The following is a 26,440-nucleotide window of genomic DNA, read 5'->3' as shown; positions in this document are numbered from 1 at the left end:
CCTAGGAGTCTGGCCCATTTTGAAATCTGCTTTAAACAAATTAAAGGTTCCCCAGTCAAAATCATTGTTCCTCTATTTTCTGATGGAGAAAGAGAACAACATTCACATACGAAAAGTAAAGGAAGCATTAAAAAACATACTGCTTTTTTTGGATACTCTTGTCTTAGGAATTATATCATTCAGTCAACATTCTTTCCCTGTGCCAGAAACCATTTGAAAGGCTCAGAATACAGGAGGAAATGACTTTCTAGAGTAAATTCTGAAAATGTATTCATATAATTTCAAGTACAAGAGGTGCCACTGAGAAGCTAAAAAAGGAGTGTGATTCAGTAATAACAGTGCTGCTCTACTTGAGTCAGGACAGCACTCCCTCTGAAGTAACAGCTGAGTTGAAACGAAAACATTAAGTGGGAGACTAAAGAATTCACCTGCAATGCATGAGAACTGGGTTCAAATCCTGGGTCAGGAAGATCCCCTGCAGAAGGGAATGGCAACCCACTCCAGTATTCTTGCTTGGAGAATCCCATGGACAGAGGCGTCCACAGGATCGCAGCGAGTCGGACAAGACTCACTGACCAACACTATGAATATGAATGAAAGGAAGATACGAGAAGAGGGAGGCATTCTGCAAGAACAAGGCAGAACAAGAGGCCTGGAATGCAGAGAGGATGCGGCAGAAAGAAGGCAAGGGGGCCCAGAAAATGGCAGGAGACAGGGAGCTGAGGATGGAGTGGGCAGGGCTCGGATCAGGGAGGGCATGAAGGCTTCGAGATGTGGTTTGAGTTTAACTGAAGGCATAACAGGAATCCACGGGAAGGTTTTAAGATGCAGAGTGATTGATCTGATTCATACTTTAGCATTTTTATTATTTTTGTTGTTGTACCCCACGGCATGTGAAATCTTTGTTTCCCAGTCAGGGATTGAACCTGCGCTCCCTTGCATTGGAAGGGTGGAGTCTTAACCACTGGACTGCCAAGCAAGTCCCTTATTCGTACTTGAAGTGTATCGCTCTGACTGCTCTGCGGGATGGTGGATGGATCAGGGAAGGTGAGAAGTAAGGAGACTAGTTATGAAGAAGCTGCTGGTGATTCAGGTAGAAAGCACATAAGGGCTGTAGCAGCCAAGCTGAGAGATATGAGAGCTTACAGAGAGGTTTCTGAAATGAAGTGAAAAGGCAATGCTGTGTTGGATGTGAGAGATTAAAAGGAAATGAAACCGAGGAAGACTGGCAGGTTGTTGGCCAGAGCAACTGGACGATGGTGTGTGCTGAGATGGGGAAATGGTAGGGAATGGAAACCTAGACTTTAGCTGTGACCATGTAATGGTCAGTGTTCTTGCCTGAAGAATCCCAGGGACAGAGAAGCCTAGTGGGCTGCTGTCTATGGGGTCGCACAGAGTTGGACCCGACTGAAGCGACTTAGCAGTAGCAGCAGCATGTAATGCTCGAAGTGCTTACTGAAACACCAAAGGGAAGATGCTGAATAGGCAAGAGGGTATCTGAGTATGAGCTCGACAGAACTTTGGGCCAATGTTACGAGTCACAAGTCTATAGACAATGTCCAAAGTCATGGGAAAGGATTATTTTACATAAGGAAAGCAACAAGATGGGGGCAGAGGAGAGCCTGGGGCGCTCAAACATTTTTGAGGGGAGAACCAAAAAAGGGAGATCTGCAGAGGCAGGGATGACAATAACAAGAAGAAAATGAGGTGAGTTTGGTATCCCCAAGAGCCAAGCAAAGTGCTTCAAGGAGGGAGTAGCTGCTGCTGCTGCTAAGTCACTTCAGTAGTGTCCAACTCTGTGCGACCCCATAGACGGCAGCCTACCAGGCTCTCCCGTCCCTGGGATTCTCCAGGCAAGAACACTGGAGTGGGTTGCCATTTCCTTCTCCAATGCATGAAAGTGAAAAGTGAAAGTGAAGTCGCTCAGTCGTGTCTGACCCTCAGCGACCCCATGGACTGCAGCCTTCCAGGCTCCTCTGTCCATGGGATTTTCCAGGCAAGAGTACTGGAGTGGGGTGCCATTGCCCTCTCCGAGGGAGTAGCTGAGTTCAGTCAAATGCTGAGGCAAGGCTGATTAAGATGCAAAGTAAGACTTAATCAATCATGGTCTTGGCCAAGGTGTGGGCCATTTGGGATCAAGGCAGAAGCCCAGGTGGAGTGGCTACAGTCACTGGAGACGATGGAAGAGGAGTGAGACAGGACAGACAACTGTTCAAGGAGTTTCCCGTGAGGGACAGGCACAGAAATGGGACGCCATGGGGGTCTAGAGAAAGTTAAGTGGCAGTCGCTCAGTCATGTCTGACTATGTCCCCATGTACTGCAGCCCACCAGGCTCCTCTGTCCATGGGATCCTCCAGGCAAGAATACTGGAGAGGGTTGCCATTTCCTCCTCTAGGGGATCTTCCTAACCCAGGAACTGAACATGCGTTTCCTGCACTGCAGGCAGATTCTTTACTGTCTGAGTCACCAGGGAATCCCCTAGGGAAAGTTAAAGGGACAGATAAAGATTTGTTTGTGCTAAAGGAAAATGTCTCAAAAGAAAAGGCTGGATAAGACAAATGCAGAAGGGAAAACAGGTGAAAATAACACACATGGTCACAATAACATAAAGACTTGAATACTCAAGTAACTTATCTACTGGGAAGTTGTAAAGGATGGGAAGTGCATATCTATGTTTATGATAAAAGGGATGAGGAAGAAAGAGGGCTAATTTTTCATTGAACACAGTAGGAAGTCACTAGCTAATCCCTTAATACTGAAAGAATAAGAAGCAGCAATTAGGAAAAAAAAAAAAGAAAAGACATCCAAGTTGGAAAGGGAAAAATAAAACTGTCACCATTTTCATATGACATATGTACAAACACAACCACACTCAAAAACTGTTGGAATAAAGAAATTCAATAAAATTGCAGAGTACAAAATGAACATACAAAAATCTGTTGTGTTTCTACACTCAAATAAAGAATTATAGGAAAAAAGATTTAAGAGAACATGTACATTTGTATCAAAAAGAATAAAATACTAAGAAATAAACTGAACCAAGGAAGTGAAAGATCTGTATCTTGAAAACTGTAAGACACTGATGAAAGGAACTGAAAAAAGGCACAAATAAATGGAAAGGTATTTTGTGCTCGGGTACTAGAAGAAGCACTTGTTAAAAGGTCCACACTACCCAAAACAATCTCCAGATTCACTGCAACCCCTGTCTAAATTTTAACAGCCAAGGGAACATTTCATGCAAAGATGGGCACAATAAAGGACAGAAATGGTATGGACCTAACAGAAGCAGAAGATATTAAGAAGAGGTGGCAAGAATACACAGAAGAACTGTACAAAAAAGGTCTTCACTACCAAGATAATCACCATGGTGTGATCACTCACACTTACCTATAGCCAGACATCCTGGAATGTGAAGTCAAGTGGGCCTTAGAAAGCATCACTACGAACAAAGCTAGTGGAGGTGATGGAATTCCAGTTGAGCTATTCCAAATCCTGAAAGATGATGCTGTGAAAGTGCTGCACTCAACATGCCAGCAAATTTGGAAAACTCAGCAGTGGCCACAGGACTGGAAAAGGTCCGTTTTCATTCCAATCCCAAAGAAAGGCAATGACAAAGAATGCTCAAACTACCACACAATTGCACTCATCTCACACGCTAGTAAAGTAATGCTCAAAATTCTCCAAGCCAGGTTTCAGCAATATGTGAACCGTGAACTTGCTGATGTTCAAGCTGGTTTTAGAAAAGGCAGAGGAACCAGAGATCAAGTTGCCAACATCCGCTGGATCATGGAAAAAGGAAGAGGGTTCCAAAAAAACATCTATTTCTGTTTTATTGACTATGCCAAAGCCTTTGACTGTGTGGATCACAATAAACTGTGGAAAATTCTGAAAGAGATGGGAATACCAGACCACCTGACCTGCCTCTTGAGAAACCTGTATGCAGATCAGGAAGCAACAGTTAGAACTGGACGTGGAACAACAGACTGGTTCCAAACAGGAAAAGGAGTACGTCAAGGCTGTATATTGTCACCCTGCTTATTTAACTTATATGCAGAGTACATCATGAGAAACGCTGGACTGGAAGAAGCACAAGCTGGAATCAAGATTGCCGGGAGAAATATCAATATCCTCAGATATGCAGGTGACACCACCCTTATGGCAGAAAGTGAAGAACTAAGAGCCTCTTGATGAAAGTGAAAGGGGAGAGTGAAAAAGTTGGCTTCAAGCTCAACATTCAGAAAACGAAGATCATGGCATCCAGTCCCATCACTTCATGGGAAATAGATGGGGGAACAGTGGAAACAGTGTCAGACTTTATTTTTTTCGGCTCCAAAATCACTGCAGATGGTGATTGCAGCCATGAAATTAAAAGACGCTTACTCCTTGGAAGGAAAGTTATGACCAACCTAGATAGCATATTCAAAAGCAGAGACATTACTTTGCCAACAAAGGTTCGTCTAGTCAAGGCTATGGTTTTTCCTATGGTCATGTATGGATGTGAGAGTTGGACTGTGAAGAAGGCTGAGCACCGAAGAATTGATGCTTTTGAACTGTGGTGTTGGAGAAGACTCTTGAGAGTCCCTTGGACTGCAAGGAGATCCAACCAGTCCATTCTGAAGGAGATCAGCCCTGGGATTTCTTTGGAAGGAATGATGCTAAAGCTGAAACTCCAGTACTTTGGCCACTTCATGTGAAGAGTTGACTCACTGGAAAAGACTCTGATACTGGGAGGGATTGGGGGCAGGAGGGAAAGGGGACGACAGAGGATGAGATGGCTGGATGGCATCACTGACTCGATGGAGGTGAGTCTGAGTGAACTCTGGGAGTTGATGATGGACAGGGAGGCCTGGCGTGCTGTGATTCATGGGGTCGCAGAGTCAGACACGACTGAGCGACTGAACTGAACTGAACGGAACTAAAATATCACAGAAATGAAACGAACAATCCTCAAGCTTGTTGTTGTTCAGTCGCTTGGTGGTCTCTGACTCTCTGCAGCCCCATGCACCACAACACGCCAGGCTTCCCTGTCCTTCACTGTCTGCTGGAGTTTGATCAGACTCTGTGACTGAGCACGAGCAATTTTCAAAGTGTCGCACTTTTAAATGTGAACAGAGTCAAGGATCACTAGGCATCTGAAGAAAAGATTTGAGCGTGAGCCAGAACCTAAAACAATTAAGTAGTAAAATGAGACCCCGAGATCTAAGGAAGAAAAACCTATAATGTCCTCAACAGGCCACCATGAGAGATAGTCCCATCATGATATTTTATAACAGCAGGAATGGAGCTTCCAGAATGAAAAAGAAGGCCAAACAAAGGATAGGGAATCAAAGATAAGTTGAATGAATGAAGGAATGAATAGGATTTTTTCATTCTCTAAGCTAAAATACAACAGAAAATGCCTTCAAAATTTCAAAATTTTGAAGGAAAATAGGTCCAACCCAGATTTCGATACAGGATATATCATAATTCAATTATGTTGGTAGGATAAACTTTGTCAGATATGCAGAGGCTCCAGAAAAATGAGGCAGTGCACCAAGAAAAGATATGAGATTATGGAGAAAGGAAATACAAATAGCACAGAAAAAGGAAATTACCAAGGATGGTGAAAGGAAGTCATGAAGTGACAGCTGTCCAGCAAATCTAGATCGAAGCCAATCTAAGTCAGAGGGCACTTAGAAATGAGAAAAGAATAGATGGACTCCTAAGATTTACAGTTCTGTCAGAGTGTAGGGATTCTCAAGATTACATGATAAAAGATTAAACAAACAAACAAACAAAAAATGCAGGAGATGCAGGTTCGATCCCTGGGTTGGGAAGATTTCCTGAAGAAAATGGCAACCCACTCTAGTATTCTTTATTCTTGCCTGGAGAATCCCATGGACAGAGGAGCCTGGCAGGCTACAGTCCAGGGGTTGCAAAGAATTGGATGCAGCTGTGTACACACGCACACAAGCACACAAACACCATAGATAATACACAAGAAACCCTTATTTAAACCAACATTGTAATTGGTTGTATTGGCAGGAAGGGGAAAGTGTTGGAATAGTTTTGGTTAGGAGATGTGAGAGCACAAAACCCTCATTTTTCACAGAAATAAAAACAATGACAGCAAATATAAAACATAGGGACTTGCCTGGTGGTCCAGTGATTAAGACTCCACGCTTCCAATGTTGCGGCTGCAGGTTTGATCCCTGATTGGGGAACTAAGATCTCACGTGGCGTGCAGCACAGCCAAAACAACAACAAATACCACGCTCCAGGCAGAGTTGTAATTACTTCATGTGTATTGATTTATTCATCCTCATAAAATTCTTGCTACTATTATAACCCATTTTATACATGAGGAAACGGACACAGAAGTCAACTAATCTGCCAAAGTCACAATGAACTAACAATAAACCCAAGAATCAAACACCAGCAATACAACCCCACAGGCCATGCTGCCATCTACTCTAACACAGTTCTCAAGTCTTTACACTCTAAAAAATGACTGAGCACTTCAAAGACTCTCAATTCATGTGGGTTGTATCTATCAAGAGTATTTCAAGAACTTTTTCAGAATTGTGGACATTTTTCTTTAATGCACCATAAAATTCAATAAAGATTGCTTAAAGGTTAGTTGCAATGTCAAATACGAAGTTCAAATTAGTTAAAAATTAGTCAAAAGTTCAAGTTAGGCCAATGAACTTTTCATATTATGTTATGTTAGAATCCATGGGCTTATCCTGCAACTTGAAGGTATATTTTGCAAGCACTTGTCATGCAGAAAATACTGGTTCATTCAGCTGTGCGTATCTTTCAAATGCTGACATATTTTATTATGCAATATCCAAACATCACATTCATTAATAGCCTCACGGACCCATCAGAAAAGCAGTCACTGGGAAGTTGTCCAGTAAGTTCAGAGTGGTGGTGAATACAAGTTTTTCATGATTCTGATTCTCTCTCAAAAACTTGAATTTTTTTCATTGGGAAGAAATACCTGTCTTTCCTTGAAACGGCAAGTTCACTGTTCATTTCTGAGAAAATGCCAGGCACATTCCCAAGTCTGGCTAACCGTGTCTGTTTGTCATATAAATATGATGTTCCATGAAAATAATAGCTAGTTCAACTCTCAGCGCCGACCAGTCACATCCACGATTTTTCTGGAAACATCCACCACACTTTGGTATGTACTTTGAAAGTGCGTGGTTTCCACTTCCCATTTCATCACTCATAATATTTCAGGGTTGAAAAATTAAAATGGATGATTTTTTTATTGCTTCATCAAGGAAGTTAAGTGATACTGGACTTATTATTATTTCCTGTGAATGCTGAACAGTGATGAAGGTAAAATGACTGCTTGGTGCTATCAGCTTTTACACCATGAATATAACATCAATAGAGTGAAAAAAAGGGCAAATTAACATCCTAGTGCTGTTTCAAAACATACTTTTGACCTCATGGACCTCTTGGATGGGACTCACAGATTCCCAGGAACTTACAGATAACTTTTGAGAAGGCTTGCAGTGCAGTAAACAGCCTTCCATATACACAGGGTCTAAAACTGAAAGATAAAGAAGTGCCAATAGGTGTACCTTTTCAAATAGGAAGGTCCAGACCAAAAGAGCCAAAGAAGGACAAGCCAGAGACCGTCTTTCACCACAAGTCTTCTACTATTTGACTTTTTAGAAGCATTTATTAGTCTAATAAAAATTGGTAAAAACATCTAAATACTTTCCCATCAATAGACAAATACTTAGCTCCTTTCCACAAAGTTATCCCAAATATATTTTATGGGGTGGCGGGGGGGGAACTCTTATATCTTGACACGCCAATGCATAGCAGTTATTATTAGACACTTACAGATGAAACATTAAAAGAAGAAGGTTGGAAAAACAAACACTGCCTCACCTCATTACACAAAACCAGAAAGCAACTAGACAACAATTGGCAAATAAAATAGAAAGCACTTCCAGAATGCCATTTCCATACAGCATCTCATAACTCTTACTAGATCCATGCTCAACATCAACATTTCTGCTAAGGTCAAAATCTCTGTAAGACACAGAGAAGATATTCTCTCATCAGATTCAAAACAGGTGAGGTGCACTGCAGAGCTCCAACACTGTACAAAAGCTTTCTAAACAGAGCAAAACATCCTCCTAGAAGAATTCATGATGGAACTTAGAAGAACACCATACCTGAAAAGGGGAAGTCTGGGTCAATGAAGCATTCTTTAAACTCCGCTGCTCGGCAACGAAACGAATTAGATGGTTTGTTTCAGGAAGGCCCCGAAGACCAACTGTAGAGCGCCGTCTGGATTTTTTAAGGTAGGGTGATGACTTTCCTGTAATGAAAACTCTCTTTTATGTTGGAACAAAACAAAAGGCAATCATCAGTAATCATGCCCTGAATACCCCCATGATCCACTAGCCTGAGAGAGAACATGGTAAAAAAGTGATACAGAAATCTAAATGGAAAACTGTAAGGAAGACTGGTCAAACATCATCAGTTTTTGGGTAGGGACCTTTGTTTTGACTACTGATTTATTCCATGCCCTGGAGCTGTGCCCAGAATATAGAAAGCGTTTATCAAATAGTTGTATAACACATTTGAATTAACACGCCTCATATTTTGTTTCATATTTCCTGCACAGGATTGGTATCACTTGCTTTGGACTAAGAATTTCCCTTTATGTGAATTAGTCTAATCTCCAAGGACAATCTCCCCCTTGGCACATACTTTCAAGTTCTGCTATCTCAAGACGATTTGTTTCTCCTTGATATTTGTCTACCTTCAGCACATTACCCTGAATTCCAGCTGCACACCTAAACACACAAAATAAGTCTAGCTTTCTAAAGGTCTAAGAGCGTTCTTCTTCTTCTTTTTTTTTTAAAAAGTTGTGGCATGCTGGATCTAGTTTCCAGACCAGAGATCCAACCTTGGTCCCCTGCATTGGGAGCTTGGAGTCTTAACCACTGGACCACCAGGGAAGTACCAAGTGGGATGTTCTTGAGAAGGAAGCACAGGATGGTTTGCCACTATGGTCTTGTCTCCATTATGTGTTATTAAGCTAGTGCCCTTTGGCTTTCAAGCACATTTTCCTCCATACTTAAATGCTGTTATCTAATTCCATTCCTATTATTTCTTTCTTCTCCAGGAAAAACAGACTTCAAAAGTGAATTTTACTTCTACTCTGTAAGGGAGATAAGCCTGGGTCAATTTTCTGTTTGTAAGTTTGAAGAGGCATACCCTACTCTTTCAATTTCATATTTTCTTAGTTGCCTTTCAACTTTCTCTCATTTTTGCTATACATGACTGTTAAATGAATTACTATTTAGGGCATACACTCTCCTGTATTCCATGTGTTGAGTCAAAGAGCAATTTGCACACATATCTTTCTCCAGTTTAAATACAGAGCATAGCTGTGAATCAGGAACATCATCATCTTGGTGCCCTGGCACCCTGATCTAGTAAGTTTGAGAGCGAATCAATTTAGATACATAGCATACTAAGCTAGATGGGGTAGGTGAACAGTACAGAGTTTAATTTTTAAACTTTTAAAAGCATTGCAACAAAAGGACAACAGTTCTTACCTGAAGAGTTATTTACAAAGCTTTCAGGTGAAATTCCCAATTGCTCCACAGTTACTGTGGAAAAGTTCAAAGGTGATTTAAAAGTCTCTGATGTGTAACAATTAGGAGTCATTTCAGCTGCCTGCTTGTGGGGAGTTACAAGCTTCCCATTTCCCAAAACTAAAGGGGTTTTTCCTGAAACAGACAACATGTGGTAGAGGTTAAACATCATTAGAAGATAAATATTTAAACCTTAAATTTCACAGAGACAAAAGATCTCTACATACCAGCGTTATTAATAGGAGACTCCTTGGTTTGAAGGGGCTCGCTCTCTTGTGAACAAGTATCCATCTAAAGAGAGAGAGGAGGAAAAAGAAAAATAACCTCACCTCCAAGATTAATGTGATTTGATTGAGATCCTCTTTCAAGACTGAATTTTAATACAATCCATGCTGTTGCTGTTTAGTCGCCAAGTCGTGTTCTTTTGTGTCCCCATGGACTGTAGCCGGCCAGGCTCCTCTTTCCATGGGATATCCCAGGCAAGAATACTGGAGTGGGTTGCCATTTCCTTCTCCAGGGGATCTTCCCGACCCAGGAAATTGAACCAGACAGCTCCTACGCTGACAGACGGATTTTTTTTTACCAGGGAAGCCCAACACAGTCTACTACACTGGCACGAAAACAGATGTCAAAAGACTACTTTAGGACCTCAAATTAAAGAGGAATGGAGGAGACTGCTCTTCGGGATGAAACGAAGCAGACCCCGTAAGCCAAGGATTTTTAACCTTAGGGAACATCAGACTCATCTGGGCACTCTGTTAGAGACGCACCTTTTGCAGACTCCCCAAAATTCAGGAGGTTTGCCCAGACCTCAGGAGTTTGCACGTTAAAAAGCACGCGGGTGATCCAGTGGAACACACTGCTGAGAAAACCCCCCGAAGAAACAGATTTGCGGCACTGTGCTGTGCTTAGTCGTGTCCGACTCTGCGACCCCATGGACTGTAGACAGCCAGGCTCCTCTATCCATGGGACTATCCAGGCAAGAAGACTGGAGTGGGTTGCCATTCCCTTCTCCCGGGGATCTTCCCAACCCAGGGATCGAACCCAGGCCTTCCGCATTGCAGGCGGATTCTTTACCGTCAGAGCTACGAAGGAAGCCCTGAATCTGCACTAGTCTCTGAAATCCGAACCAGATCACTTGCCTTACCTCCCGTAGGGTTTATTTTGAACGCTACTCCGATGAATGTTGGGGCTGCCGTGCCTTCTAGATCTCGGCTCTTTGGTCCTGAAGCATTCTCTCGAGAAAACAACTATCGGCCGCCAAGCCATCCGCGGGGGGCTCCCAGATCCCCCGCCGCCAACACCCCAACCTGCGACCAGAGTCCCTTACAGCCTTCCTTCCGCGAGGGCTCGGACCGCCGCCTGATTCAAATCGCCGCCCCGCCTCCTCGGCGTCCGGGCGTTACTCTGCGAATCTCTACGCCGCCACCACATGCACGTGTGCGCGCGCATCCCGAACCCTGCCAGGCCTCTACATCGCCGTCCCAGGAACAGGAGAGGCTTCGTGGGCTCGAAGAGACACCACTACTAGCTGCCGATAACACACTGACCAAAGAGACCAGCTGTTGACCTCTGTCCGCAGGGACTACTTTCTGTGACAGCCTCGCGGAAGAGCCCTTCGGGTAGTTTTTTGTGCCGTACCCCGCCTTTCGATTGGATGCTGCAAACTTCGAAAAGAATCCTTGGACCAATCAGGACAGAAAAGCGGACCGGCTCTTACCCAATCAGCGAGCCCCAGCCTCAGCCGTTTCCTCTGTGGGTTGGGCGAGGGGGAGGTGTTAAAGTTGGGAGACGCTGACTGGGTATGGATCACTTCCAGCGCTCCACCTCCTTCTCTCAAACCCCGCCTTCGTATGCAGATTACTTCTACCTGGTGTTGGCTTTGCGCCTGCTCAGTAATGCTTTGAGCCGCCGTTCGGCTCCAGGTTGAGCTCTGATTGGCTGATAACCCTTCCCTGTCGGCTAGACTGCAGCCTCTCTTCCCTCCTTCCACCTGGGTTGGGTTAGTAAGAGCCCACCCAGTGCAGGGGGATGATTGGTTGAGTGCTGCCCTGCGCTGCCGGATGATTGGCGGAGCTTAGAGTCAGTCTGGGAGAGGTGGGGGAAGGGCCCCAGACTGACTGAAGAGCCCAGGGGCGGGGTGGGAAGGAGGACCGGCCAACCTTGGGGTGTGGGACGGAGTGTGCGTGCTTGTGTGTGTGTGTGTCAGTAAAGGAAGGAAGGTGGCGAAGGGAGGAGAGTCCGAGTGGGTGGAGGGAGGGGAAGGGCGGGAGAAGAAAAAGGTGGGAGGAGAGACAGGTGGGAGGGTGGCGACTCACTCAGGATCCGGTGGGGGCAACGCAATGAGGCGGGTGACCCTGTTCCTTAACGGCAGCCCCAAGAATGGAAAGGTAAGGGGGTCGGGAGGAGGCGAGGCGGGCCGGGCTGCGGGGGGCGAGGGCAGCGGAGTGCGGAGCGGGCTTGCGGGGCAGAGGGCTGAAGTTGGGGAGAGGGACTGGAAGCGGGGAGGTGGGCGTGCGCCGGGGCAGGGGGCGTCAGGGAGGAGGCCGACCTTGGGTCCCTGAGGCCTCCCCAACCCTGGGATCCCTAGCCCGCGCCTGCCCTTGGACTCCCCAGCTGCTCTGGGGACCGGCGCAGGTCAGTTTGGGCTTAAATGTTCTCAAGACCAGGTGTGGGTCCTGGAGTACAGAGGACTTGGAGGGCGTGGGGACGGTCACTGTCACCTGATGCTCAAATTCCGCTTCCCACCTCCGCCAAGACCCCGCTGCCCCCCGCCCGTGGCTGCAGAAGGCGCTGGTTCCCACCTTCGTGCTGAGTAATGGTCCGCTCCAGAAAGTGTTGGTTAACAACTAAAGCATTTAAGGGTGATCAGGTGAAAACAATTAAAACTTTCTATCCGTGGCTAAGTAAAACGTTCTCTCAGCCTAAGTCGTATAAAGGGATGAAATAATAGTGACATTTTCTAGATGGTCACCCCCCCCACCCACCCACCTTTTAGGATCCCACAGCACCACCGCCGCCAAAACTTCTGTACTCGCTTTATTAATATTTCGTACTATTTTAGTTTCTTAGAGGACTGGGACAATAGACCGAAGTGGATGGATTGGACATTACTCTTTGCTGTGTTAGGCCTTTGTTGAGGGTGTGGTGCTGAATATTTTTCCATCGCTGGAGCAAGCCAAAATGTATCCTGTTCCTTCTCAGCCCCTTGCCCCACCCATGAAAGTTGTTCGGCGTCTTTGGAAAATTTGACCGTTCAAGGCAGACATTTATGGTGTGGCTAAATGACATCTAGAAATTACTAAGCAACAGAGTCGGAGTTGAAGATTGGGCTCCCTGTCTTATCTGCCAGCATGTTTTCCGCATCTTTTGCACACACTGTAAATTTTTAAATAGCGCAATTGTGCCACGGTATAAAAAAATGGCTTTCCAACTACTCTGCAGTTTTGAGTAAAAGTGCTCTAAAGATTTGAACCACGCTGTAGTTTTTTGACTGCAATTATCGTGTTCTTCTGGTTTTTAGAGATTTAATATTCATTAAAAGAGAAGTAGCATAAATTCAAGTAATTGAGTTTTCATAAATTCTTCACAACATTCAGTTTATTTCTGACTATTAACTTTTTCTGTACCTGGTTTGTCTGTTGATAACTACTACTCATAACCCAAAACCTATGTTGTTACTGAAAGAAATATTTAGTATATCCAAAGTTAAAATTGTAGTATGTTCTTGAAAACAGGCCTGTGACTGACCCTTTTCTTCAACGTCTCTGCTATGTTATTTCATGGAAGACAAGATGTTTAGACCCAGCCATAAATTTTTAACTACTTCTCCTGAAACTACTGAGTTTTATTCTTGTCAAAAATTGGCTGGCTTAGTCTTGCCATATTTTTATTAAGGTGGCTTTTTTTTTTTTTTTTAAACGTACTTTTGACTAGGTTAGCTTTTTGGATTTAAATATTAGTTTACTTAAATATTTTGCTAGAGAATCTCGGAAATTGGAAAAAACTTCTCAAATAGTTAATTACAAACATTATAAAAACTCATATTGGAAAAGGCTAATATGATTCAATATTGAAAGTTAAGTCAGGGGCTTCCCTGGTGGTCCAGTGGTTAGGATTCCATGCTTTCACAGCCAAGGGTGCAGGTTCAATCCTTGATCGGGGAACTAGGATCCCACAGGCAGTGCGAATCAACAAAAAAAAATTAAAAAGACATGTGATAATCTTTACTGCTTAACTGAAAAACATATTCTGTGCCAAAGTTTTCAGTGTTTCCTCCCCTCCCCTTAAACTGATTAAAAAAAAAATACTGATTTTAAAAAATTACTCTTATTTGACCAGAGAGAGCAGAATAATACATAACAGCCTGCATTTTTGTATAGATGAAGTGACTGTACTTAGCCGGGGTTGGCATGATCTTGACATGATTTTCATGAAACTGAAACAGAGCACTACTGCAAGATAAACAGTTTGGTCTCTTGTCCACCAGTTGGAATATCTGTGTCACTTTCATTATCTCCATACTTACCTAGCTTCTGTTTTTGTTATCCGGCCCTAAGAGTAATGCCTGTTTTTTTTTTTTTCACATAAGTTTCCCTCCTTTAAAGCTTGTTGAGCAATTGCCAACACTGGGTGGTGAAGCTTGGAGTTGGGAAGGCAGAGTCACTGCAGATTGTTGTTCAGTCGCAAAGTTGTATCCAACTCTGCATTTTTTAGTCACTGTCATTTCAGTTCAGTTCAGTCACTCAGTCATGTCCGACTCTTTGCAACCCCATGAATCACAGCACGCCAGGCCTCCCTGTCCATCACCATTTCCTGGAGTCCACTCAAACTCATGTCCATCGAGTCGGTGATGCCATCCAGCCATCTCATCCTCTGTCGTCCCCTTTTCCTCCTGCCCCCAATCCCTCCCAGCATCAGTCTTTTCCAATGAGTCAACTCTTCGCATGAGGTGGCCAAAGTACTGTAGTTTCAGCTTTAGCATCATTCCTTCCAAAGAACACCCAGGGCTGATCTCCTTTAGTCATTGTAGAGGACAACATATGCTCACCACGACTTTTGACTTTGTATATTGAGTAAACGGAAGTATACTGAATGTTTTGATGTTGAAGACAGGTTGTGGGGAGGGGTAAGTTGTGCCTTCATTAAAGTGATGCTTTCCCAAGTAAGGTTGTCTACCTCACAGGGCGTGCAAGAGGATCCAGTAATTTAAGAAGAAATACTACACCTTTTAAGTTTTTTTTTGTTTTTACTTAAAGATACAAAATTACATCAAGACTTGATTTGGCCAATCTTGAAGGACACAGGTGCTTTTAGTCATTGAGTGCGTCAACTGGTTGGCTGCTCCCTAAATGTTGATTGTTCTTTGAAATAGTAGCCAATGATAATCGGATGAGATCATCCCAATTAGCAAGACATTTAAAAATATTTTCCAGCACACAAAAATCACTTTAGACTTTTTTTTCTTTTAGTGTTTAAAGTCAATCTTATATTTGGCAGGAGTTCACTAAATTTAATGATATATATTTAAGGGATTTTTACTGGTTGACTCATTGTCTTAAGTCATTAAAAGTCCTTTTCTCATTTGGGAAATTATGTTTTCCCTGCCAGTGGTGTATACTTTGTAAATTAGTTTAACCTCTGAGCCACCGGGAAGTAAATGAATACATGGATATTTGAGTATATCCCCCCAAGTGTTTCATGGATGGGTGCCTAGTCAAAAGAACTTGAAGCCCATATTTCTAAAAAATTGGACTCTTTAAATTTTCATTTTTTTAAGTTGCTACCAGAGTCAGGTTTGAATCTTTTCATCCTTTCTCCACATGCCTCGGAATTCCCGTTCTCTTTTAATATTCTCTGTAACAGTTGGCATCAAGGAATTTGAAATGAGAATGCAGTGAGTGGCTTCTTAGCTACCTGATGTCAGTTCCATGTTTCTGAGCGTTGTGGACTTAAGTTGCTTTTTCTTTCTTCAGAATATTCAACCAGGCTTTTTGTATACCTTATTCATTGATTAAATTAAATCAGCAGTGACTGAGTACTGTCATATGAAGCACCATGCCAGGCACTGCAGCCATAGTGGGATGTGAAATAGATCTTAATTCTGTGCCGATGTTTACAATCTTGGCTCAAGACCTGTTTAAATCTGGCTTTAGAATTAAGTCAGAAATATGTTGTTAGTAAGTATCCAGAGTTGAATTTGTTGTATTAAGTTGAAGAAAGATGAAAAATCTATGTAAAGCTTACGCATATTGAAATCAAAATAATAAGAAACTTGCTTTCTGGATTTGCGTTCTCCATTGAATACATTTCTAAGAATTCATCCATATTGTTCCACATAGTGATAGTTTAGTCATTTTCACTCCTTTATAATAATTATGCAAATTATATACAAATACTATCACAATTTACCCATTCTCCTGTCAATGGACAGTTGGGGTGTTTATTTTCTTTATACTTTGCTATGAAGTTGATAGTCCTGAATAGTGTGGCATAGCCTGGTGCGCATGTGCAAGTGTCTTTCTAGGGGAATGGTTTGCACACTTGAGCATGCATTGGAATCACCTGGAGAAACTGATCAACTATTGCTAGGCCCACCCCCAGGGGCTTCCCAGGTGGCTCAGCGGTAAACAATCCGCCTGCTAATATAGGAGACTCGAGATGCAGTTTCCATCCCTGGGTTGGGAAGATCATCTGGAGGAGGAAATGGCAACCCACTCCAGTATTCCTGCCTGGAAAGTTCCATGGACAGAAGAGCCTGGTAGGTTATAATCATGGGTTGCACAGAGTCGAACACTGGGCCACAGAGCACACACCACCCCCAGAGCTGTAAATTCCCAGGGTCTGAGTTAAGGCTAGGAGTTTAATTTTTAATCTACCCCTTAATGATCCTAACGCTGTTGGTTTAGAGAACTCACTTTCGAGAACCACTGCTCTAGGGTTGTAATTATTGGATGTTAGTTTTTGTGAATGTTTAGTTTTTTTAAGAATGTCAAATTTTTCAAAGTCATTGCAATAATTTATATCCCATGAGCATGGCATAAATCTTCTCGTTAATCCATATTCTCTTCAACGCCTGTGTGTGTGTGTGTTTAAAAATTTGGAATATTTTAATATGTCTTAGAGTCATCATTTTTAGAAATAAAATAATTTTAATTTTTTAAAATGTATGAAGCTGAAAGGGTAGATAACTTCATTCTACATTTAGTTATTGTGATTGGTGGGCCAGTTGGGTAAATTGACTTTCATAAATCCAGTACGTGTTTATTGATTGTATATTATGTAATAGGTACTGTGGGCGTGTAAGAAAAACACGTTTTAAATATAGGTTTTACTTTGTAAATTTGAATAGCATAGGTTACGATTTGAGAACAATGTTTAAAGGTAAACTAAACTTCATTAAACTGATATGTCCTGGTAGGCATTTTTTACTTTCTTAGTCGGTGGATAGCTTTCATTTGTAATGGGATCTGAACTTTAGAAAGAATTAAGTTAAACACTAATATAATCTAGTGGCCATAAAGTTTAATAGACATACTTCTCAATTTTCTCCATAGAATGCTTCCATTCAAAGTATAGTGCCTAGGTTATTAAAATGGGTAATCATAGTGACATGAAAACTTGAAGTCCACACTAGGAAGTATAACACACATGAAACAGATAGCCATTGTAAGCATGAACATTTTATAAATGCTTGGCCTCTCTGAGGACTGGAGTAATAAGCTTAGTAAGTAACAGAATTCATATCCATGACATACAAGCTTTCCAACGTCACCTTTTCTCAACAGTGTTGATAGATAATGAAAAGTATATATGTAGCCTGTTTGAATCGCACCAACTTAAAATCTTTTCCAGGTGTATCACATTTAAAAATTGCATCCCATTTTAAAATCTGATATCTCATTGGCTTATATAAAAGATTTTAAGTATTATGTCTGCAATCGTACTTGTGAGTTATTTGTTAGTATACTCAAGAGAGTCAGCTAAAGCAATTTTGTTGAAAACAAATGCTGCAATTGCCTTTCAAACGAAAAACAAGTATATTGGCCCAACTTAAAGGGAATTTTCAAATATTCAGTACTGTAAAATTCTTGCTAGTAATTTCAGTGCTGTTTTTTCTCATCGATGGCCCTTTGGTGATCTCATTTAAAAAACGTTGTTCATTACCAGATTACTTGTCAATTGCTAAAATAATTCTTATTTGTAAATCTAGTATCTAGAGCTATGGAAACTGTAAGTTATAACTTTTTTCTCTTTTTGCATAAAAGATGTTCATTGTAACAAGTCTGGAGTACAAAAAGTCTCACAAGATAAGTGAACCGTAATTCTACTATCCAAAAATGACCACTTTCCATAGTTACATGAACTCTATGAACATTACTTTAGAATTGCATTTCTGCTGTGTACTTTGTTTTTTACCTAATGTCCGTGGAAAAGACTTAAATATAATTGACTCACACAAAAAGATGCATCCTCATTCAGCATTCTGAAAGCAATGAAAATTTCATCTGACATTCAGGAAACCATTTATCAGAGTCCGTACTTACTGTGACACTTAAGAGGATCCTTCTTTTTAAACTGGCTGCATTGTGTGTGTGTGTGTGAGTGAGAGAGTGTCAAGAGATGTGGGTTGTACAGGGAGGTACTTCTTCAACAATTACAGGGGCTTGTTGGTTACCTAAATTCACAAAACAAATAATGACTTTTTACAAACTAAAAAATTTTTATTAAAACTTTACAGCCTCGATAGGAAGTCATGTTAGAAAAAATTTGGTCAAATGATAAATTGTGTTCAGTACTATGTTAGGCCTTATTTAAGTCATAAAGGCAAACGTAATTTGTGTCTGGAATGTGCTCATTAATAGTTCTACAGCCTACAAAAAAAAACACCTGTTGTATTTTGATTGCCTTATAATTGCCAAACTGTGTGGTGTGTGGCTTTTTTTAACCTTATTTTTACCTTATAATGAAATTTTACTTCAGTGGGAAACGAAAGATGGCAACTACTCCACCTTCTGTACAAAAAGGATTTAAGTTGGACTCTACTACTTTGTTATCGTGAGTTGCTGTGACATGGTCAAGCTTAACAATTAATATATCTGGTTCTTTGTTCTCCATTTTATTCTGCTCTTTGAAACAGTAGTATTCAAAGAACTTCTGTGATGAAGGAAAACTTCCATATCTGTGCTGTTCAATATGGTAACCACCAGCCATTGTGGCTGCTGATCACTTGAAATATGGCTGATGTAACTGATGAACTTAACTTTTATTGTAATTAGTTGTAATAAAATTAAATAGCCTCTGGAGAAGGAAATGGCAACCCACTGTAGTATCTTTGCCTGGGAAACTCCATGGAAAAGAAAAAATTATTATGCCTGATTATTTTCTTTATTATGGTAAGGTGGAAATACAACATCCCAAAATGTATGAGATGCAGCAAAAGCAGTTCTACGAGAGAAGTTAGTAGTGATAAATGCTTACATTTAAAAAAAAAAAACACACACAAGATCTTTAATAACTAACGTAAAAAATTTAATAGCCTCTCATAGCTAGGTACTTCCAAGTTTGACAGCATGGCTTTCAAATGTGGTAGGTGCCCTTTATTTTCATGAGGAAACAGCTGACCCACAGAAAAAAATCAAGTCAATCATATGGAAGTAGAAAACAGTTTAATTTGTAGTTTTGAAAAAAAAAATAAGCTTATAAAATGGTATGCTCTACTATTTAAATTCAGGAGCATTATATAGAGAGATACATTAAATTTTCATCATTTTATGTTGCTTGAGGGAGAGAAGTAAAAAGAAATGGGGTGGAGAAAGTTGATCTTAGGGCAAGGAGGGGATAATGTCAGGCAAAATAAAGCCATGTGAAGATACACAAGAAGCAGAGAGCCAAGTGACCAACCAAAGCAAATTCAGAACAACTTTTACAGCCTGGGAACTGCTAGGGGAGAGTAGGAAAATCTTTCTGTCATCAGCATTCTTGTCATAGTTGCTGTTATACTAAGAATTTTCTAGATCTTTCTCCTTCTCTGGAACTTTGTGTCTGAAATGACAGAATTACAGGCTCTGCTGCAAACGTGAAAAATGATATGAAACAGAAGGGACATATTTTCTTCAGGATACAATCATTTATGGCATGTCTGCAGTGTACATTCTTTCTCCAGAAAGAATGAAGGGATGGAGCCAAAGCAAAAACAACACCCAGTTGTGAATGGGACTGGTGATGGAAGCAGGGCTCGATGCTGTAAAAAGCATTACTGCATAGGAACCTGGAGTGTTAGGTCCATGAATCAAGGCAAATTGGAAGTGGTCAAACAGAAGATGACAAGAGTAAACATCGACATTCTAGGAATCGGTAAACTAAGATGGACTGAAATGGGTGAATTTAACTCAGATGACCATTATATCTACTACTGTGGGCAGGAATCCCTTAGAAGAAACAGTAGCCATCATAGTCAACAAGAGAGTCCGGAATGCAGTACTTGGATACGATCTCAAAAACGACAGAATGATCTCTATTCGTTTCCAAGGCAAACCATTCAGTATCATGGTAATCCAAGACTATGCACCGACCAGTAACACGGAAGAAGCTGAAGTTGAACGGTTCTACGAAGACCTACAAGACCTTTTAGAACCAACACCCCAAAAAGATGTCCTTTTCATTATAGGGGACTGGAATGCAAAAGTAGGAAGTCAAGAAACACCTGGAGTAACAGGCAGATTTGGCCTTGGAGTACAGAATGAAGCCGGCAAAGGCTAAGAGTTCTGCCAAGAGAACACAGTGTTCATAGCAAACACCTTTTTCCAACAACACAGGAGAAGACTCTACACATGGACGTCACCAGATGGTCAACACTGAAATCAGATTGATATATTCTTTGCAGCCAAAGATGGAGAAGCTCTATACAGTCAGCAAAAACAAGACTGGTATCTGACTGTGGCTTGGATCATGAACTCCTTATTGCCAAATTCAGAATGAAATTGAAGAAAGTGGAGAAAACCACTAGACCATTCAGGTATGACCTAAATCAAATCCCTTATCCCTAAATCAAATACAATGGAAGTGAGAAATAGATTTAAGGGACTAGATCTGATAGAATGCCTGAGGAACTATGGATGGAGGTTTGTGACATTGTACAGGAGACAGGAATCAAGAGCATCCCCAAGAAAAAGAAATGCAAAAAAGCAAAACGGGTATCTGAGAAGGCCTTACAAATAGCTGTGAAAAGGAGAGAAGTGAAAAGCAAAGGAGACAAGGGAAGATATACCCATTTGCATGCAGAGTTCCAAAGAATAGCAAGGAGAGATAAGAAAGCCTTCCTCAGCAATCAATGCAAAGAAATAGAGGAAAACAACAGATGGGAAAGACTAGAGATCTCTTCAAGGAAATTAGAGACACCAAGGGAACATTTCATGTAAAGATGGGCACAGTAAAGGACAGAAATGGTAGGGACCTAACAGAAGCAGAAGATATTAAGAGGTGGCAAGAATACACAAAAGAACTGTACAAAAAAGATCTTCACGACCCAGATAATCATGATGGTGTGATCACTCACACTCACCTATAGCCAGACATCCTGGAATGTGAAGTCAATTGGGCCTTAGGAAGCATCACTACGAACTAAGCTAGTGGAGGTGATGGAATACCAGTTGAGCTATTTTAAATCCTGAAAGATGACTCTGTGAAAGTGCTGCACTCAATATGCCAGCAAATTTGGAAAACTCAGCAGTGGCCACAGGACTGGAAAAGGTCAGTTTTCATTCCAATCCCAAAGAAAGGCAATGACAAAGAATGCTCAAACTACCACACAATTGCACTCATCTCACATGCTAGTAGAGTGATGCTCAAAATTCTCCAAGCCAGGCTTTAGCAATATGTGAACCGTGAACTTGCTGATGTTCAAGCTGGTTTTAGAAAAGGCAGAGGAACCAGAGATCAAATTGCCAACATCTGCTGGATCATCGAAAAAAGAAGAGAGTTCCAGAAAAACATCTATTTCTGCTTTATTGATTATGTGGACTGTGTGGATCACAATAAACTGGAAAATTCTGAAAGAGATGGGAATACCAGACCACCTGACCTGCCTCTTGAGAAATCTGTATGTAGGTCAGGAAGCAACAGTTAGAACTGGACATGGAACAACAGACTGGTTCCAAATAGGAAAAGGAGTACGTCAAGGCTGTATATTGTCACCCTGCTTATTTAACTTCTGTGCAGAGTACATCATGAGAAACGCTGGACTGGAGGAAGCACAAGCTGGAATCAAGATTGCCAGGAGAAATATCAATAACCTCAGATATGCAGATGACACCACCCTTATGGCAGAAAGTGAAGAAGAACTAAAGAGCTTCTTGATGAAAGTGAAAGGGGAGAGTGAAAAAGTTGGCTTAAAGCTCAACATTCAGAAAACTAAGATCATGGCATCCGGTCCCATCACTTCATGGCAGATAGATGGGGAAACGGGAAACAGTGGCTGACTTTATTTTTCTGGGCTCCAAAATCACTGCAGATGGGGATTGCAGCTGTGGTACATATACACAATGGAGTATTACTCAGCCATTAAAAAGAATACATTTGAATCAGTTCTAATGAGGTGGATGAAACTGGAGCCTATTATACAGAGTGAAGTAAGCCAGAAGGAAAAACACCAATACAGTATACTAACGCATATATATGGAATTTAGAAAGATGATAACAATAACCCTGTGTACGAGACAGCAAAAGTGACGCTGATGTATGGAACAGTCTTATGGACTCTGTGGGAGAGGGAGAGGGTGGGAAGATTTGGGAGACTGGCATTGAAACATGTAAAATATCATGTATGAAATGAGATGCCAGTCCAGGTTCAATGCACGATACTGGATGCTTGGGGCTGGTGCACTGGGACGACCTGGAGGGATGGTATGGGGAGGGAGGAGGGAGGCGGGTTCAGGAGGGGGAGCACATGTATACCTGTGATGGATTCATTTTGATGTTTGGCAAAACTAATACAATTATGTAAAGTTTAAAAATAAAATAAAATTTTAAAAAAAGGCATAAAATTAAAAGACGCTTACTCCTTGGAAGAAAAGTTATGACCAACCTAGACAGCATATTAAAAAGCAGAGACATTACTTTGCCAACAAAGATCCATCTAGTCAAGGCTATGGTTTTTCCAGTGGTCACATATGGATGTGAGAGTTGGACTATAAAGAAAGCTGAGCACCGAAGAATTGATGCTTTGAACTGTTGTGTTGGAGAAGACTCCTGAGAGTCCCTTGCGAGGGACTGTGAGGAGATCCATCCAGTCCATCCTGAAGGAGATCAGTCCTGGGTGTTCATTGGAAGGACTGATGCTGAAGCTGAAACTCCAATACTTTGGCCACCTGATGCAAAGAGTTGACTCACTGGGAATGATCCTGATGCTGTGAAAGATGAGGGCAGGAGGAGAAGGGGACGAGGGAGGATGAGATAGTTGGTTGGCATCACCAACTCAATGGACATGAGTTTGGGTGGACTCCGGGAGTTGGTGATGGACGGGGAGGCCTGGCGTGCTGCGTGGTTCATGGGGTCGCAAAGAGTTGGACACGACTGAGCAACTGAACTGAACTGCAGTGTACAAAAGACTATGCCAAGTGCTTTGCGTGATTATTTTCTTTATTATGGTAAAATATACATAACATAAAAGTGCCATTTGAGCCATTTTGAGAACACATTTCATCAGCATTAAGTATATTCACAATGTATATAACCTGACCACTTTTTATTTTCAAGACTTTTGCATCATCCCAAACAGGATCTATGTACCTGTTAAGCAGTAACTCTTCATTCCCCCTTCTGCTCAGGTCATCTTTGTTTTTTTACTTTCTATCTCTATGAATTTGCCTGTTCTAAGTACTTCAAATAAGTGGAATCATGTGATATTTGTCCCTTTTTTTGGTCTGGTTTATTTCACTTAGAGTAATGTTTTCAAGATTCATCTATGTTGTAGCATGTATCAGATTGTATTCCTTTTTATAGCTGAATGATATTCCATTGTATGAAAATACCACGTTTTGTTTATCCTTGTGTTTATGAGCACTTGGATTGTACATTATTTTTAATAATCCACCTTGTTCCTTTTAAACTGTTTGCCTACAGCCTTTCCCCTAAGTGCCACAACTTGGCAACACTTCTCATAGGTTATGATCCAAAATAAAAGAGTTGGAATCTCTGTACTGTGCTGTTGAGAGATTGGGCACTCCTATATTGGCAGGCAACCCCCCTGTGCTCGATTATTCATTTACTTAACAAAAAATTCAGTCTACTATATTCCAGTGACCAGTGAACAAATGACCAGCTCTGGTTCACATTTCACATGACACCTGTATCCAGTATTTTATGGGAAGTCTGTTTCAAGTCATGCTTCAGGTTCAGCTCCTCACCTACTTTTTATTCATAATTCTCAGAGATCTGATAGTGATACAACTATACAACAAAGCCACTGGAAGTGTATAGTTAGGATCAGAGCCAAAAATTCACTCCGTGTGAATAGTCTCAACCTCTTACATGAGCAGTTGCATGTATGTTGCACTAGTATCAGACTGCCTGGTTTAAAGGAGAATGGAGCAATTCATTGTAACCCAGCCCTGTGCTGTATTTAGTCCAAATCTGGCTTTTATAAAATAATACAATTATTGAAGTTAGATGAAGTGGGAAGTTGTTAACTGTTTATAAGATACTTGATATGGTAAATGTTTTAATAAGCAGTAAGTTTCTTTTTTTTTTAATCATTCATTTAACAAAGAAGTCATGTAAAAGCAACAACATAAAGACTTAATAGGTCCCAGGTACTTCGCAAAGCTCTGATCATGCATTAATTCATTTCATTCTCCTGATGACTTTCTGATGCAGGTGCACACTATTCATTTCTCCTTAAAGCCACACAAGCATGAAGAGGTCAATTTTTCTTGAGCTGACAGCTAGGAAATGGCAGAATCTAAATTCAAGTGTGGGTCTCTTTTAGATCAGAACTGGAGCACTGTTTAACGTACTATAAGATTGTATCAGTAGTTTGGTTTTAGTTAGAGCTGATTTCTCTAGTTTCAGATTTCAACAGTATTGTGGCATTGAGTAAATATTTGAGTCATCAAAAGGAGAGAGAGACTGTTAACACGTTATTGACCAGGGGAATTTTGCAGAAATTAACACCTGTGGCAGACTTCGCAGGTGGAGTGCTTGTCAATGCAGGGTACACAAGTTTGATCCCTGGGTTGGGATGATCCCCTGGAAAAGGAAATGGCAGCCCATTCCAATATTCTTGCCTGGGAAATCCCATGGACAGAGAAGCCTGGTGGGCTACAGTCCACGGAATCACAAAGAGTTGGATGTGACTGAGCATGACATCTCAGGTCAATGATGTGTTAAGGATCTCTGAAAATCTTTTTATGTGATAATCTGATTTTTTTTTTTTAAATCTCATTTATAGTGTGGTGGTTTGTAATTTGGAAGTGACAAAATTGATTATGTAAGTTGTTCAAATTAATCTGGTGTGTTTACAGGTGGTCGCTGTATATGGAACTTTATCTGATTTGCTTTCTGTGGCCAGCAATAAACTCGGCATAAAAGCCACCAGTGTGTATAATGGGAAAGGTGGACTGATTGATGATATTGCTTTGATCAGGTAACCTTCACCTTTTTATTAGCTGTCTACAGTGTACCCTCAGCTTCTTGATGCTTTGCTATCCCCCTTAAGTGGTAGTTAATCCCTATTAAGAATAGAGGATTTTGGCAAATGATTGACTGGAATTTGCTCTTTGGAATTTAAATAGTTTGGACTTAGGGTGCATTGATCAGCTGGAAAACCCTGAGTACATTCCAGTATACTCATAGTCTTTCTGCAGAGTCCATATATGCTTGTGAGGACCTCTTTATATTACTAGAAATGGATCTAGTAAGACATGAATTATTAATGTTAGAAATTTAATTGTTCTCCTTTATGTGGTACTTCTTATTGTTCAATTCATTTCCTAAGAGCGCTTTTGAATTTTATAAGCATCATGGAGAGCTACTCTGGGGAAGACTTACCAAAAGTAAGATAGAATGTTAACTATAGTTAACTTACCCATGATCCACCATGATAGCGGTTTTGGTTGGTTTGTTTTGGGGTTTTGTTTTTTAAGTGTGCCAGGCATATTTTAAAACCAGTGTCCAGTTCACCTCATTCCATCCTCATGGGATCATAGACTTTTGGAGCAGGAGTCGGCTTAACGAAGGTGGAATGGGAGCAGATACTAAGTACTGTCGCTGTGCTAGTTAGTTGTATTTGCTTTACCCACGTTACCAAAGGCATGGGCTTTTTAAACATGATGTTGTGAAGATGATGCTCTAAATTATGGTAGTATACAAAATTTAATTTTCATTTAAACCCATCTTAGAATAACATTTCAGTACAACATACTGCCTTTAAACACTTCTGGCCCCTTTGTTTTATGCATGAGGAAACTAACATCTGAAAAGTAGAAGGACTTACCCAGGTCATATGGTTTAATAGTTGACTCTGATTAATGAGAGGAAAACACATTTTTATATTACCCTTAAAAAATTAACTGGCATGGTGAACAAGCAGAAAAGGTTATAAGCTTAAAAGATACAGATTTAAAAGTCCAAAGAAATTGGGAGAATTTCTTAGTTTTTAAGTATTTATCTCCCAGCTTTGGTTTCTTTGGATTATCACATTGTGGAATGATATATCAACCTTAATTTCTCCTGAGGAAACACACTCTGCTTCCAAGGAAAGTTCTGTGTTCCTGTGATGTGTTATTTAGAAATATAATTTATACTTTAGAATTAAAAATTTCTAC

The 26,440-nt window shown here is 41.1% G+C and overlaps 2 protein-coding genes across 2 annotated transcripts in view; one reads left to right on the top strand and one right to left on the bottom strand.

The window, feature by feature from the left end:
- CDCA2 (cell division cycle associated 2) overlaps window positions 1-11,271 on the bottom strand; it is a 43,492-nt gene extending 32,221 nt beyond the window's left edge. Inside the window, exons 1-4 of the mRNA XM_027549949.1 lie at window positions 10,765-11,271; window positions 9,845-9,908; window positions 9,579-9,752; window positions 8,184-8,329 (exon numbers count right to left, since the gene is read on the bottom strand). Of these exons, the coding sequence (XP_027405750.1) occupies window positions 8,184-8,329; window positions 9,579-9,752; window positions 9,845-9,908 (384 nt within the window). The 5' untranslated portion in view covers window positions 10,765-11,271. The remainder of the gene's footprint in view (window positions 1-8,183; window positions 8,330-9,578; window positions 9,753-9,844; window positions 9,909-10,764) is intronic.
- Window positions 11,272-11,744: 473 nt separating this feature from the next.
- KCTD9 (potassium channel tetramerization domain containing 9) overlaps window positions 11,745-26,440 on the top strand; it is an 81,372-nt gene continuing 66,676 nt past the window's right edge. The window contains exons 1-2 of the mRNA XM_027549950.1: window positions 11,745-12,007; window positions 25,139-25,260. Of these exons, the coding sequence (XP_027405751.1) occupies window positions 11,960-12,007; window positions 25,139-25,260 (170 nt within the window). The 5' untranslated portion in view covers window positions 11,745-11,959. The remainder of the gene's footprint in view (window positions 12,008-25,138; window positions 25,261-26,440) is intronic.

Source organism: Bos indicus x Bos taurus, chromosome 8 (assembly GCF_003369695.1).
Source record: "Bos indicus x Bos taurus breed Angus x Brahman F1 hybrid chromosome 8, Bos_hybrid_MaternalHap_v2.0, whole genome shotgun sequence".
Lineage (NCBI taxonomy): Eukaryota > Metazoa > Chordata > Mammalia > Artiodactyla > Bovidae > Bos > Bos indicus x Bos taurus.
Note: the sequence above shows the minus strand (reverse complement) of the source record. Positions and strands in the feature narration are given on the sequence as shown.